This window comes from Vipera ursinii, assembly GCF_947247035.1.
Source record: "Vipera ursinii genome assembly, chromosome: 12".
NCBI classification, from domain to species: domain Eukaryota; kingdom Metazoa; phylum Chordata; class Lepidosauria; order Squamata; family Viperidae; genus Vipera; species Vipera ursinii.
In genome coordinates this window covers 399,455-415,314 of record NC_139525.1, presented here as the reverse complement: position 1 = coordinate 415,314, position 15,860 = coordinate 399,455, and the positions used below count along the sequence as shown (strand labels likewise).

The 15,860-nt window shown below is 54.2% G+C and overlaps 2 protein-coding genes across 5 annotated transcripts; one reads left to right on the top strand and one right to left on the bottom strand.

Moving 5' to 3' along the window:
• Positions 1–5,172: 5,172 nt before the first annotated feature.
• Positions 5,173–9,574, bottom strand: LOC310645989 (ras-related GTP-binding protein A). Its single transcript, XM_083372140.1, has 10 exons — positions 9,335–9,574; positions 9,125–9,158; positions 8,948–9,047; positions 8,547–8,613; positions 8,054–8,276; positions 7,411–7,506; positions 6,948–7,070; positions 6,395–6,486; positions 5,828–5,943; positions 5,173–5,638 (listed from the first exon to the last, which is right to left on the bottom strand). Exons 2-10 carry the CDS (start codon positions 9,149–9,151, stop codon positions 5,541–5,543), a joined length of 942 nt encoding a protein of 313 aa, XP_083228266.1. The 5' UTR covers positions 9,152–9,158; positions 9,335–9,574; the 3' UTR covers positions 5,173–5,540.
• Positions 9,556–13,962, top strand: LOC310646003 (uncharacterized protein; the record flags this gene model as incomplete). Of its 4 annotated transcripts, none has more annotated exons than XM_083372160.1 (4): positions 9,556–9,803; positions 10,644–10,733; positions 11,158–11,220; positions 11,548–13,962. In XM_083372160.1, 4 exons carry the CDS (start codon positions 9,689–9,691, stop codon positions 11,553–11,555), a joined length of 276 nt encoding a protein of 91 aa, XP_083228286.1. In that variant the 3' UTR covers positions 11,556–13,962. The 4 variants fall into 4 exon arrangements, 3 of the variants coding, with proteins under 3 accessions (XP_083228286.1, XP_083228285.1, XP_083228287.1); XM_083372159.1 differs by having other exon boundaries at positions 9,625–9,832; XM_083372161.1 differs by lacking the exon at positions 9,556–9,803 and adding an exon at positions 9,863–9,957.
• Positions 13,963–15,860: the final 1,898 nt, after the last annotated feature.

The following is a 15,860-nucleotide window of genomic DNA, read 5'->3' as shown; positions in this document are numbered from 1 at the left end:
ACCTGTCCCAGAGGACCATTCAACTTCGTTGGAGGTCCTGAAAGGGCTGGCTGGGGATACAGAGGAAACTGGCGGGCGGCAGCCACAGATCCTGCAGGTACTGCAACAAACCGCTTTGCGTGGAAGGGCTGGCCCCCCATTTCCTCCATGCTAGTCCCCACCATTTTCTGAGTGGCTTGGGAACACCTGCTATTCCAGGATCGTCCAGCACCAGCTCCCCTCCAATCTTGCCAACTTCTCCATGGCAACCTCAGCAAATAACACTGGAGGCAGCAGTTTCCTTGAGCCTTTCCCATGGAAACAAGCTCCTCCAGCCCCATCCAGCCCAGCCTGAACCCCAACGACTCTGGAGAGAGACCTCCAAAGAGGTGGGAAAGAAGGAGCATCAGGGACAGGATGGATCTGGAAGAGAGAGGAAGACGAGGATAGTGTGAGCAAGATGGCACTACTGTTGGGCTTATTTGCCAGCACACACACACACAGAGAGAGAGAGAGAGAGAGAGAGAGAGAGAGAGAGAGAGAGAGAGTGCCACAGCCTAGGACTTCATCTTCTCAAGATGGCCAGATCAGGGAGGCAAAGAAGAGGGTCATCAGATTGGCAGTCAACCCTCAAAGGCAGAATCAAGCACAAGGATAATTTGGGGAAGAGGCTACAATACAGTGGATGCCCCAATACAGGACACGTTGCCAGATGTTGGGCAATGTGAGTCTTAATGAGCTGCACTGACAGAAAGTTGGTGTCCCACTCCTGGGCAGCATAGCCGGGTCCTCTTCCCCTCCTCCCGACTTCACAGCTTGGTGCCACAGCTGGGAAATGGCTGGCTGGATACATACATGAAGACATTCTTCCTCACTTTTATTGACCTCCATTCAACAATTCAGGACCAGAAGGGAGGCCAGTGTCCTCCAGATGACTGTGGCATGGGACTGTGCAACCCATGGTGCACAATACACAGAGGAACCATGTTCCTTTGCTCAGAACTGTAACAGAACCCCGTCCTCCTAGACATGACCCTCTCTTGCCTTGTGCCTGAAGGGCTGCTGCAGAGGCTGGTCTTCCCTGTGAAGGAAAGCAGCCACCAGGAACCAAAATCCCCCTGCCGAGCCAGTCATCTGCTGGGCCAAAGGGCTTCTGGGCCTCACTTCCTGCTTATCCAGCTGTTGTTCTGAGGAGGTTTGCTGAAAGGCGGGGGGGGGGGGTTGCACTCTTATTGATTGGCAGCCGTTCTTTTGCTGGAGAAGCAGGATGGTCACTCTGGGAGAGCCAGCTTGGAGGTCAACTGCAGGCCTCATCCTTGGCAATGCAGAGATGGCTCTGTCCCCTTGGGCGGAGCTTCCTTGGCAGCTTTGGATTCTGGAGGAAAGTCCACTTCTCAGCCAAGGAGAGGCAGGCTCGGCCTGAACAGGCAGCTTGGTTTCAGTCTCGGCGGGTACCTAAGTTTACCTTGGTCCCTTTGCTCTGAAGAACTGAAGGAAGAGGTTGCAGCCCACACACACACACACACACACATTAAAGAAACCTTTGGTCAATGTACCAAATGTGCTTTCATCACATAGTTGCCTACGAGATCTTCCCTGTTTATTTCAGTTTGCCCCTTAAGTTCTCTGATTAAATTAAGAGCCATGAAAACCCACACAACTCAGGCAAGAAGCAGAAGAGTCGACATCAGTGTGGGAGAACAATACGCAGAGCCCACAAGTTCCTGGTTTAATGTGTTACACACAGAAGGACATTTCTGGGACCCAGTGATGAATTCTAGGCAGGGGCAAAGAAGGGGGGCTTTCCTTGCTGCTGGGGTGGAGTGGGGCACTCCGCAAATGGGCCATGGCTGCTGACAGCATCCTCTTTAATTAGGGAAGCAGACAAGCAGATTTGAGCAACTTCATTATTTGGATACCAACATCAACTGGAGAAGCTCCAAGAGGCCATCCAATCCAACCTTTTCTGCCCTTCTGATTGAGAATTCTTGGAGCTCTGATTCCATCTGGAGGGCACCAGGTTGGAAAAGGTCGATATAAACAACCATCCAGTTCTCTTCCCAGCATGATCTACCTGGCATCCAGCAGAGCCCCATCCAAGAGCCAATGAGCTTCCTGGGCTTATCGCACCTGGACAACTCCAAAGCCAGCCAAGCCAGGTGCTGCTGTGCTGAAGAGCCATGTGAGGCCTCCGTGGGGAAGCGTTCCGCCCGGGTGCTGTTTGCAACAAAGCAGACTTTTTGAATTTGGAAGCAGCGCCTCAGAAGCATAACTGCAACATGAATGGACCAGCCGGACATTTGTGGGGGCAGAGAGATGCAAACAGGAACTCCCTTAATTCTGGTGGTCCAGCAGGAGCAAGTGGTGACATCACCAGCAGCCAATCCTATGCCTTGAAGTCTATCCAGGGTTGCCATAGCAACAGATGTGCCCTTCCAAGTTCTGTTCTGCTGGATCCTCTCTTGTGCAAACTGGAGACGGGTCAGGAAGCAGAGAAGGGCCTGGGCTACACAGGCAAGGAGCAGCTGGAACCTGGTGCTGCAGCTTTTGCGCCCAGCTATCCACTGCTCTCGCCAAGGACAGCGGGTCACAGTCCCTCTGCACTCTCAGTGAGTCTGATGGCTTTGCTCTTCCCTCTCCAGAGTCCAGTGTGCCACATTCTCCTTTGCCAGCCAGTGTTGTGATTTCCCCCATGGCATTTCTGTGCCTTGCTGCCTTCTGGGGCATCCTACTGTTTTAAGAGAGGTGAGACGAGACTTGGCACCACACCTATACTTACCAGGAGAGGGAAGTGTGTGTATGTGGGGGGGTGCACACGCACACACATGTAGGATAGACAGAGATGTTCCATTGTAGGTGCAATGGCTCAGTGTACTTCTGACAACCCATCAACCTAGTAGTTGGTTCAGGTCCATACATGCCAGTTACTGCAGTTGCAACAGATGGAAAGTGGTTATGTGTACAACTGATCCCAGAGACATTTTTGTCCTCAAATGCACCACATTCTGTGGCCTGGATCCTGAAGACCCTGAGGCACGGTTTGTGCTGTATTCCACAACTAAATTTTAAACTGGGCTTCTAGGAAGCCATAAAGCACCTCTGCCAATCCCAGTGGCTGAGGTTATGCTGCTAGCCAGAGGAGCTTAGCCTGGTTTAAGCTCGAGCCTCCAGCTCGTGAAGCATCCTGATGCATCAGCAGGTCCCTCCGGAAAGTTTTTTTCCCTTTTTCTTTTGGAGCGAAGGTGGTTGCTGCCTTGTTCCAGGGAAGGTGGGGATAGGCAGCTGAGCAGGCTGAACATGAGGCCAGTCCAAGCAAAAGCAGTTTTGTAATTGCAGCTCAGCCTCTGCCAAGGACCTCTTTTCCATGGGGGAGGGGGGAACCTTCCCTGCTGGCTCAAGATCTCTTGCTGACTCCTGCAGATCCTCGGAAGGAGCCTCAGAGCTGACTGTGCCACGGGGTGGCAGTGCAGGCTACAAAGGCACTTCAAAGCCTGAGCTGCCATTCTGAAGGCTCCACGCAGAACCTCCACCTTCCCGAAGGGGGAAAGTGAGACGCCTCCCAGAGCGTCTGCAGAGGGCAAATGAGAAAATGAAAGTGGCAACCTTGTGACATAACATGCCCCGCTCCTGTGCCTTGGGTGTGTGCTGTGAGGGACATAAGGGGAAGGCTTGTGCTAGAAGACCGTGATGGCCATCTGGCCTTTCCAATGAAACTGCTGCATTCTGCAGGTGCCTCTGACAACCCATCAACCTAGTAGTTGGTTCAGGTCCATACATGCCAGTTACTGCAGTTGCAACAGATGGAAAGTGGTTATGCGTACAACTGATCCCAGAGCAAGTTCTGGGGGTCTTCCTCTGCCAGGGAGGGAGTACCTCCCTTTCCCCTTGTGAGGAAGTGAAACGCAGGCTGGGGAAGCGCTCCAGCATCTTACAAATCAGCCAACCCTTGGGAAAATTCCTGACTTTCCCCCATTTGCCAAGAGCACGGCCAGAACTCTGCAGTGAGGGTCCCTGCTGCGGAAATGGGGGTGGGGGGCACCTGCCCAAACTCTCCCTTCTTCTGCCAGGAAGGTCCCTCCCCAAGTTGTCCTCTGGCCATCCGTCGCCCGCAGGTGGTTTAGAGGCTCAGTGGACGTGTCCTGGGAGGAGGCAGGTTGGTTGGCTGCTCAGCCCCTTTCAGGAGAGCCTTGGCCCTAATCTCAGTGGCAGAGCCTGGGAAGTGCCCCAGATTGTGGGGAAGAAGCATGCTTCTTTTAGCTCATGCTGCAACTTTCAGCTCTGGTGCAGCTGCAGGAAGCTTTGCACAGCAATCCCTCTGCAGATGACGTGGGTTTCTGGGTGGTTGGCAGCCGGAAGCAGGGTTGAGTTTTGCCTGCAAAGGATCCCCAGGGCGAGAGAGCAAGCTGTGCTTGTTGCATCAGCTGACGGGGACACCCCCTTCTCTTGTGTACAGAATTCCAGGGTATCAAGCCCACCAACGCAGTGCGGTAGGGGGAGCAAGAGGACAGCAATCCTCAGGAAAGAGGGTAACCTAGATTCACACACATCACCTGGTTACGTGATATGTTGCCACTTGCTGACATTGGAATCATCACCAGAGCTATCTGAAGTGCACAGGAAGGAAGTGGTTGAAATATGTTTGCCTAACGTGGCTTCTTCAGCTCTCTGGAAGGTTTAATACAAGTACACATCAAGCTGTGATCTTCTAGCAGAGCCCCCTAAGATGAGACAGAAGGGCCACCTGGAGCTGAGAAGGTCCGCAAATCCACCCATTTCTCCCTAGCAGGCAAGACTCCCAGGCCACAGACCTCAGCTGCTCCTGACCAGATGGACCCCCATGCGGAGCTGGATCATCTCCATAACTTTTGTCCTAATCAGGTGGGGAATGGACTTCCAAATAGAATCAATGCAATACTTGAAACTATTTATGTGCAAGAAAGAACTCAGGGCGCAGACCGAACTGGCTCCAGCTCCCCAGGAGTCCTCCATGGACTTGGTGGTCTGGTTGCTGGGACTGGTCCTCAGGCAGTTGGCAAGCCTTCCCGGAGTATTCTTGGGAACGGCCCAACACTGGCTCTTGGAAAAACACCAAACTTCCAGGCAGAGGCTCAGGTTCACCTCTGCAGCACACAACAGGTGGGGGGGAAGGGGGAGAGGAAAAAACACACACGTGGAGCTCTGGAAACCCACACGTCCTTGGTAAACAAAATTTTATTGTCATGATTGAAGACAAGATTATAAACGTACTCTAGCAACTTGTTGATAAAATAGCAAGTATCCCAAGTTTGTAGTTTATTGTCATTTGGAACAGAATGGGAAACTAGGAAAGGGTTATGATGTCCGTGACATTTGGACCTTCCACACCACTTTGGTGGTGGCAGAAGCAGCAGGTCCACAAGGTCCACCATGTGCCCAACACCCCCGGGGAGACCAGCATCCAAGGTGAAAAGAAGAAGAGAGCGGTGGAAAGCAGTGCACGTATTTCAAAGCCCACAAAACAGCCACCATGGTTGAAGTCTCTGAGGAAGAGAGTGTTTCCACTGCCGTAGCCAGAGAGGAGCTCAGCGTACCAGCAGGCTATGCTTGGGGCCATCCACCCTTTCCAGCTTCTCAAAGTGTTTCCTGGCATTTCGGATGTTTATCAGTGTTGCTGCAGAAGCTGGAAAAGAGGGATGAGGTGAGACCATCCGCATGACCGGACGGGTCTGGGACAGGAAGGGCAGGCCTCCTTCCAGAAACCCCTCCAGCACAGCAGCCCGGCCTAGGTGAAACAATCTTCCTCCAGAGGGCCACAGGCAGCGCCCCCAAAGGTCAGCCCGAGCAAGAACAGCTCTGCTCTCCAACTTACGGATGGAAGGATCCGACATGACGACCATCACGTAGGTGTTGGATGTGAAGATGTCAATGAAGTCAGCAAAGTTGGAATTCCTCACCTCCATGCTCTGGAAAGATGCAGCCAACTTACTGTGGGGGAGAGAGAGAAAGGAGGGGAGAATCTTAATTGCTCCATCCCAAACAGCCCTCTTACTCTTCAGGTCTCCCTCCCCACATTACTCTGATGACGCAGAGGCCTTTGCTTGTTCATGAACTCCAGAGAAAGGCAGCCCCACCCCAATGAAAGGCCTCCTTGTCAGTCAAGAACAGCTGAGATAAAATGGCCTGGATGGGCTCCAGGAATCCCATGGGGTCAACGAGAACGGCAATGGACATCAGTGGTAAAAAAGCAGAATACGGGCTGGCCTGCCCAGCGGGCACGGGGAATGAATCTTTCCAGAAGCAGCCTCCCGAGTCTGGGGGTGCAAGTCTCTGTTTTCTCTAGGCAGAAACGAGCCCCGCCCAGCCTGGCGGGTCTGGAGGCCACCCGGTGGCCCTGGCCGACGCAGAGGAGCTCTCTGGGACAGACCTGTGCTCTCACCTGCAGCTCAGCTTGAACTGCTTAATGATGTTGCTGATTTTCTCAAAACGGTGAATGTCCCGCTGCTCTTTGCACTGGTAGTGCGAAATGACCTGTGAAGAGGCGTGAACGCATCAGGCCGGCTTTCTCAGCCGAGCAAGAATTCAGCCGAGGACCAAACTCCCAGCCAGGGGAAAGATGAAGCATCCAAGCTACGCTGGGCCTTCAGGGGCCCAAGAGGGTATTCCCAATCCATACTCACCAACCACTGTGGCGGAGCCACAGAGGACAAAGGAGCGAGTGGATACAGTCCTCATCACAAGCTTGTATGGAGGAGCTTTACCACCCAGTAGAGCTGTGCACCATGGTTCTCCAAGCGCCAGAGAGAACCAGAGTTCAAGCTACGCCCACCACAAGACTACCAGAATGGATGGAGGCCTATTCTCGCAAGGGAACATCCTGGCTTCCACTTTTGTAAACCAGAGCAAGACATGTGGGAGGCTTGGAGGAGCCCTCCCCAGCCCGTGCCCGAGGTGGGCTCCACCCTTGGAAACTAGTCCATCTTCTTGCTCACCAAAAATGTGGCTCTTTCAAACAGAAGAACTTCATCAGCTTCAATGATCTGAGCAAAATTCCTGAGGTTCATTTCCAGCTGCTGAACATTAGGAATAAGCTGGTAGACTATGCTGGACCACGCCTGCCAAAGAGGAAGCACAGAAGACAGTTGAACTCTTGTCCCATCCTGAGATCGACCCAAAGTGAAGAGAGCAGCAGGACTCTCCTCTTGGCAGTCAGCAAACGGAGGAAAGCGCCCATTAGAAGTAAGGGACTCGCCTCCGGACAAAACAGCCCAATTTTCATCTCTGCTACCCCACAGCCCAGAGGGATTTGAGAAGCTGTTGATGAGGCAGGAGGATTACCTACTGCTCACAAACTGAAACCCCCACTTTTACAGTCTGTAGCTAAGCAAGCTTCCTCCAGCTCCTGGCTTATAACTTGGTCATGATTAGCGACCATAATGGCACGGAAGCACAAACCTTGTAGAGGGTCTCATCCCAGATGGATGTTCTGAAGCAAGAGCATTCCAAAGGGCGGGACAACCGCTTTAAATCCTCTTCCCGTTCCTTGAAAATCTAATCAAAATAAACGAAAGAAGACAAATTCCCCCAATCAATATAAGCACCACCAATGAAGCTGCCCTCTTTGAGAGAGAGGATCACAGTCATCTCAGCAAGGCCACCGCTACTGGGAAAAGGGGGCAAACTGGAAAGGCCTCAGCAAGAAATCTTCAGAGAAAAAGGGAAAAAATTCCCAGAGTTGATTAAAAACGGAGTCAGGCCTTTGCGCTCGCAGTTGCCTGCCAGACTCAGGGAATTCTGCAGTTGGAGAGCTTGTGTCATCTGCAGACTCTCATTGCACCCTCAGCTGTTGGTAGAGGCAACAGACATTTTGGCGAAGCCTACAGCAAAAGGAAAATGGAAAAGCAGCAGTTTCTGAAAGAGGAAAGCTTAGATGCTTTAGCAAGTGGAGCTGCAGTAACCCCACCAGGTGCAGCAGTGCACACCCAGAGTGAAAACCAGGAGGGAGGATGGCCTTGTTACCTCCCAAAGGCTGCAGTTCCTGCCAGAACTCTTTGACCGAAAGCGATGCCTCCCGTTTTACCTGGAGGTTGACCCTCACCAGATCACGCTGATCCTCCTGTACTAAATCCATTTTGTGGACAAGGCAGAAAATCTTGGCATCGGGAGAATTCTGGAGAATGGCCTCCAGGCATGACTGATAGTAGTGCATGTCTTTTTCCAGCTCTCTGCTCTCCACATCAAACACGTAAATAAGAACCTCCACATTGCGAAAGATGTTGTCACGCTGACTGGTGAAGTAGTTCTCCATGAAGGTGTCCTGGCTGGAAGGAGAAGAGCCACCCTCAAAGACCAAGTCAGACAGAAAGAGGAAGAGAGGAGGAGCTCTCAGCTGGGGACACACTCCTGGGGGAGGAGAGGGGATTCCTTCCCCATATCTGGAGAAGAGACCTGCTTCTGCTCTGATCTCCCAGCAGGGAGGCCCCTTCTGAACTCCCTGGAGATCTCGGTTGCGCTTGCTCTCCTGGGGCCATCCTTCCTCCTAGAAGTGCCCTTGGACCCAAAAGTAGGGGAAGGGCAGAGAAAATAATTACCCGCCACAGTCCCAAAGATTTAATACCAGGTTGCCCAGAAAGCGAACATGTGAATGCTCCACGTCAACTGGAGAAAAAGATAAGAAGTGAATTACAGAGATGTGAAACCATTCCCAGCAGCCTCAGAAGGAACCTGTGGTAAAGCACAGAACAGCAGGTTTGCTGAATAACCACGGCCTGCTGAATGAGCCCCACTTGCTCAAGTCCACGCAAGCGCTCCCTTCACACGACGCTAAGTCTAAGCCAAAGAAAGCAGCTGTTGCAGGTGGGGGGTGTGTGCGTGTCTGGGGGGCTCCGCTGCCCTTTCTTAAGCCGCTTCCGCAACCGGCGATTCACCCACAGCGCCTTCTTTGCGCCGCCGAGCAAAGCTCCGCGAGTCGCAACCGCCGCCGAGCCCTTACTTGTGGCTCCCAGGCGCCGCGTGTCCCGCGCGATGTAGTTGGCGAAAATGATGGACCGCATGCTGGTCTTGCCGGAGCCGCTCTTCCCCATCAGCAGCACCTGGGCGGCGGGAGAAGAGCCAACGTAGCCGCTGCGGAGACGCCCCCCGCCCCCCCCGGCCCGCCCGCCCGGCCTACCTTCTTCTTCATGGCTGCGTTCGGCATCCCACGCCTGCAAAGACACGGGGGGAGCAGGGGGCGTCAGGGGGCGGCAAGGGCCGGAGACCCGCGGCCTGTGCCGGCTCCCGGGAGGCTCCCTTCGGCCGCCGCGGCCCTCCCCGGACGGGACCCGGCGCGGCGGGGGCGGCCCCGGGCGGGTGCGGAAGCGGGGCGGGCGGGCAACCCCACCTGTGCTCGGGACTTGCCCTGCGGCCGAGGGGCGCGGGAGCAGCAGGCTCTCCGCGTCGTCGTCCTGCTCCCCGAAGGCCTCACAGCCCCAGCCTCGCGTGGGTCGCTCGCCCGCCTTCGCCCGGCTCCGGACAGCCCAGCCCACCGCGGCGCCTCGGGACGGTCACGTGAGCCGCGCCGTCGCCGCGCCGGAGACTCCGCCCTCCTTCGGTCAGGTGATGTAACGCGACGCGCCGACCACGGAGGCAGCAGCGCCTAGAGCGACCCTCCCGTGCGAAGCCGCAGGAGCCATGCTTCTTGAGGGTGCCGCGCTCTCCGGAGCCCTGCCTGGAAAAGCAGTTATGCGCGAAGGGAATGACGGTTCCCCGCGGCGGCAAGGCCGGGTTTGCTGTTCACGTGCAAAGGACGTTGCGGGGATGTCGAAGCCCAGATTGGTGTTCTCTCTGCAGGCCGGCAGGCGGCACTATGGGTACGCTGCCTCTACAGAGGGAGGCTTCGGTAAGGGCGGAACTCCCGGGCCGCGCCAGATGTGGCGATGTGGCACAGCCTTTGCTATCACCTCCCATATGGTCTAGCGGTTAGGATTCCTGGTTTTCACCCAGGCGGCCCGGGTTCGACTCCCGGTATGGGAAAGCGACTTTTTTTTTTTTGCTCTACTGCGGGGGGATCGGGCGCCCTCCCCCCTCGGAAGCCCCACCTCTGCTTCCTCACCAGGGACTAGCCCCTTGGCCGACAGGGCAGCCGTGGGGAACAGCTGCCTGGAGGCCTTGCCGCTTTCGGCGCTTGGACGGCCCGGTTCCGCGGGCCGGGGCCTGGGGAAGAAAATGTACCTGCGGGGCTGCCTGGGGTGGAGGGGCGATGGCGGCGGCAGGTGAGCGCCGGGGCGTGGGCCGAGTCTGCTGGGCAACCGGGCTCTTTGCCCTCGCCTCGCTTCTCTTCCCCCGGCCGAGCTCGCATCCCTCGGACGCTGCGCTGATCCTGGTGGAGAGAAGCCAAGCCAAGCCAGAGCAGTGCCCGGCTCTGCTTCTGGCCCTCGGCCTCGCTACACAACCCTGGAGAAGCGCGGGCCCCCTTCACAAGTCGCTTCTCTCCTTTTGCTGCTGAAGGCAGCAACCATCCGAGAGGCGCACAAGCCCAATAAAGGATTAAATGTGCTTGTTTACTTCCCCTGACTGGTTCTGCCGATGAGCTGCTACCTCCTCGGCTTCCTCTCCAAGCATTTGCTGAAGATAGCGGCCCTGGACTGGGGAGGGGAGGGGGAACAAAGGGCCACCGGCTGAGGCAGCCTTTCTCTTTGCTTTCCCTGCAGGCAAAAGCATCTCTCCCAGCAGCAGCCTGAACAGCAGGGAGGAGGACCTCTGTGCTGGTGTGGCTTCTTCTGAGACTCCTGACTCCACAGGTACAACTTTGAAGCGCAAGGGGAGAGGATGTGGGCAAACGGAGGGGAGCTGCCCGTGTTTCCATTTGTGGACCAGAAACAACAATTTGGGATTCTTTTATTGTCCCTGGAAAGGTCGAGTCCCCAAATGGAGTCAGAACAGACCCCCTTGGGACCCATTTGACTCCTTGGGATGTCTCCCTCTCCCTCTTCCCCTCCCTCTGTCTCCCCCCTCCCTCCTAAGTCTCTAGTTCCACCAGCCTGTATGGACCTTCATGACTAAGACAGAATAAACACCATGTGACTGAAAGTTTTGTTTAGCTTTTTTTTTCTTTTGGTATTGCCGAGATCCAATTATTCCAATCTTTAATTTACTCTGATCTTTGATTCAATCAAGATTTGTTAGGATGAGGAAACTGATAAGCTATCACATCTTATCTTGTAGCTAAGCTAGGTGACACCCACAAACTGGAAGCATTCATTGCAGACCTGGACCAAATCCTGAAAGGTAGGTCTGGGCCCTGTAGGAAGAAGCCCAAAAGATCCCACCCCCACCCCGCACATCATGCTTCTGCCTTTGCCAGCAAGGGCTTCTGGCAAGCCCCTCAGGGCAGAAATGGTGGCACAGTTGCCGCAGATGCATTTGCAGAATCTTTGGACTTTAAGAGAAGTGCTCACTTGAGGTCAGTGATTGGGGAAGCTTTCCAAACCCTCTTGGAGGATTACCGGCCTGGGTTTCAGTAGACTCTGTGCCTCTGACTGATGCAGAGCAGGCTGGGAGGGGCCCAAGGCAGAAGTTTCTAGAAGGTTTAGCCCAAGTATTCTTTTCTCATAGAAATATGACCAGGTTTCCTCCTGTGCTCTTCAAGATGAAAATCTGCCTGCTGATGTCTCGCTGAATGGACCCCAGCTTTTTTGGCCTGGGAGAAGCCACCCACCAAAATGCCTGATGCATCAGCTCTGACTGCCCCCAAAGCCAGCCTACTTTGCACCTGGCTTCTCTGCAGGGAAGGGATCACTGTTCGCCAAATACTTTTGTTCTAAAAGTCAAAGCAGAAATCCAGTAACTCTGAATCCCAAAGACTGTTCTGCCATTGGTTTTATTTTTGAAATTCGGCAACCTGCCGAAGCCCGAGCGTGGGGCAGATGGGTGGCTTCGGGACTGTCCTCTCTCAGCAAGCGGGAGGGAGGGAGGGGAGGGGGCCCAGGTTGCTCGTGCTCCCACCACAAGGAACAAGGTGGCCGAGGTTCTTCGCACTCAGCCTCAGTGGCTTCAGCCTCAAGAGACGGTTGCTTAGAATCGGTTTGCAGGTGAGCTTCAGAGGAAGGAGGAGGCAGTTGCCTGGAGCATCGCCCTGATGCCCTTCCTTCGAAAGTTCTAGGCTGAAAGTGGCCGAGCCCCAGAACATCGCCTCCCCGCGGGTGAAACCCCCACCCACCCCGGGGCTGCAGGTAGCCACTGCCAAACGGAGAAGCCCATGGCTGACACTTGTAGCATCCTGGGGAAGAACCGGCTGTTCTCTGAATCCCGGATCGCCCAGTTTTCCTGCCGAGAACTGGGAAGGCGAACATAAACCCAGGTGGAGGGAGCACCCCCAAATTCCCTTCTGCTGGGGGAGGGAAGTCCCTGGTCAGCATCCAGAGACTAGGTGTCTAGCCCCACAGAGACCCCTCCCTGTAGGGTTTTCTTCCTGGGGGGCATTCATTTCCCTCCTGTCCGAGCAAAGAATGGCTTTCAAGGAGATCTAAGGAATAATACATTCAGGTACTTTGCCCCCTGCCTCTGGTAAAAAGGCTCCTGCAGGCCCCAGGCTCAGTCTGTAGTCATAACAGACCCGTAGGACCAGAAGGGAATGGTTCTATCTGGAAATTGGATTTTTAAAAAACAAATGAGAAATCTTCTAGGTGTTTTTCAAAAGTGTCATAGTTTGTTAGATCTCTGAGGTAGGGTCTCTGTTCTGTGAGCCTTCCACATTATCCCAAATGTGCCATGTTCAAACTCACAAGGGCTACAAGTTTCAAAGAAAGAAGACATAATGGCCAGTTCATGCATAATGCTAAACCATGATTGTAGAATAAACCCTGAGTGGCTGATTAACTGAAGTACTCAGCCCAAAAACATGGTTTCTAAACCACCACGTTGGCAGCCACATCTCTTGGCAAGCACTTCTCAGCCTTGGCCCCAGTGGATTGCCATCCAGATGATTCCAGAGTGGGCACTCAGGACAGAGGCCCTGTCTGTCTGTCTGTCCCTGAGATGATTCTCCGGGGGCTGGCCTGGTGCTGCCTCCTCCAGATCAGAGCGGTCGAGGCACAGGCAAGTGAGCTCCCGGCCCCATCTTCCCTGCTGGGGCTGTGTCACTTTGAGGAGAACCTGGCTCCTCAGCTCCAATTAGCCCAGAAGTCAAAATAGGGCTCTTCCTGCCCACTTGCCCACTATCTTATGTGCACATGGCTGCCTACTCAGCTACACTCATGGCTGCCTGGGGCCTTATTGTGGCTAGTGAGTATTGATAGCCAACCGTCTTCCTGGCTTGCTATCTCTCATGGTGAGGAGCTCTTGAAGCTCAACCAGACAAGATTTCTATGAAACAATTTAGAAGGCTGGCTTGCAGTGGGGGAGGGGAACAGGCAGTGACTGACCTCTGTGGGGCTTTGGACCCCCCCCCTGCTGAGATTACAATTTCAATTCCTTTCTCTTCGGCATTTTCCTTTCTGAAGCAGGATGTGAAGATAGTGACTGATGCTGTAGCAAGAAGCCAGGCGGCAACTCCTAAGGAAGGAGTTTGGGTTCACTGGGGGATTTCCTGGGAAACCCCAGTGGAGAAACGAAGGCAGTCATGAAGCACCCAACCTTTTGCCTTCAGTTTCTAGACGCTGCAGCAGAGAAGTTGCCTGTCTTGGCAGGCCAGGTTGGGAAGAGCAGCACCAGAGCAGGAGACCCAGATCCCTCCTGTAGCCTCTTGTCCTGGCCTTAGGAAGGGGCTGTGTGTTGGAACAAGCTGATCCTGTCCAGGAAGGATTGGGCGGTCCTCCTCTGTCTACGTCTCTCCTCCCCAGGCAAGGTACTTTGTGGTGTCACTCCCAGGCTGCAGAAGGGCTGCTCCCTATTTTCAGCTGGCACAGAGTTTTTAACAGAACTACCTATCTATATAGATCTATCTGTCCGTCCGTCCATCCTTCCTTCCATCCATGAATTTGTTTGTATCCTACCCTTTAAAATTATTTTTACAAATAAATCAGCGAATAGATCCAACACGCCTTCCTCCTATTTTCTCCACAACTGTGAGATGTTTTAGACTGAGAGTGACTGGCTCAAAATAACCCAGCTGACTGTCATGCATAAGGCAGGATTTGAACTCACGGTCTCTTGCTTTTTAACCTGGTGCCCTAAGGACAAGACCAAATTGGCTCTATTAAACATTAAAATAAGGGTTTTAGTAGAACATCAAATGCTGGGAAAGGTTGAGGGCAATAGAAGAAGGGGACGACAGAGAATGAGGTGGCTGGATGGAGTCATTGAAGCAGTAGGCGTGAGTTTAGATGGACTACAGAAGATGGTAGAGGACAGGAAGGCCTGGAGGAACATTGTCCTTAGGGTCGCGATGGGTCGGACACGACTTCGCAACTAACAACAACAACAACAGAACATCAAAGAAACATAAATATATAACACTTCATTCAGATTAGGTAAATCAAAAAGAGTTCCTTCAGCTCCAGGTTAAGTTCAGTTGGGGGAAGAATTAGTGGCTGAAATAGTTCCAATTCAAACAAACTCGGAGGCAGGTCAAACCATCTTCCTGTCCAACCCTGTTTTGGAAACTTGCAAGCACTCAGCTCCTCCCATAAGGTGAATGTCACAAGAGGCATCCAAAGTGCGAGAAAAAGACACCTGAGATCTTTTCTTTTGGTTCTCTTGGTCCCTGCCCCCTGGGCAGCAAGAGACCTCCTGACCCCAGTTTGTTCCCCAGGGCCACCCATATTTGGACTCTCTGGAGCTTCTTCACAAGGATGTGGCTAGCAGGGAGCTCGGCCTCCAGGAGTGAGAAAGGAGCCCGAGGTTGCCAGGAAGTTGCAAGAGGCGGTGAGCAGGCCTTCTGTGACGAATGGCAGCCCAGCCGCAGAACAGAACTGCCCAGGGGTCACCGTTGCTCTGTCTTCAAAGAGAAAACTGGTGGGAAATGATGACTCGGTGCCCTCAAGTCCTCTGAGCAAAACAGGAGTGCCCAAACTGGTGTGGCATCCAGGAGTCGAGAGGGAGAAAGCCTCCGGGGCTCTCTCAGCTGACCTGTGTCACAAGGCATTTGGGGGATAGTGGGGGGAGGGGCAGGGGTTTTTCCTCTTGGTTCCTCAGGAGAGTTTTAGGATGACAAAGATCCTGTTCTCGTCCAGCAACCAGCATTGGTGGGAGGGAAAGTGAAACTCCGCAACCCTCCTGCCCTCTCTGAGCCAGAGCTCCCTCTCCTCTCCCCTCCGGGGCCCAAACGTGGCAAAGCCATGTAGATTCACCCGGAGGGGGGGCACGGTCATGATTTTATCCTCCTCTCCGAGGGCGACCCTTCAGATGAGCTGGCCACGGCAGAGCCCGAAAAAGCAACGGGCCGAGGCTCAGCCTCGCCTCCTTCCTTTAGCCTGGGAATGGCAGAAAGGATCGAGTAAAAGAGCCGTTGGACATTGGTGAAATGGATCACTCGATGGTTTCTGAGTTAGGTTCCCTTACGTAGCATTTGTTACTTTAACCTCTGCTGAGCCTCCCCGTGGGTAGACCGAGCCCCACCGGGTGCCCGGGGAGCAACCGCGCTTCATTCGTCTACGCTGCGCGGGTTCCGTGTCCGGATTGAAACTTTAGCAGAATCTGCAGGGGACGAACGGAGAGTTTCTCAAGTCAGCAACTCTTCGGGAGACCTTTGGGGCAGAGAGCGACGGCTCCCCCCACGCCCACATCGATTGTAATGAAATGGAAAAAAAGAGATTTCTCCCGCAAGGCGGAGCACACCAAGAATAGCGCCCGTGAATTGCCCCGCGCGCTCCCGTTGAAGCCGCCGCGAACGGGAGCCCCGCCCAGCGCAGAGCATCGTTTCCCGGGGGAGCCTCGAGCGCCCGCCGAGGGTCCTGCAGGAACCGCCTTTGCGAGACGGGGCGAGAATT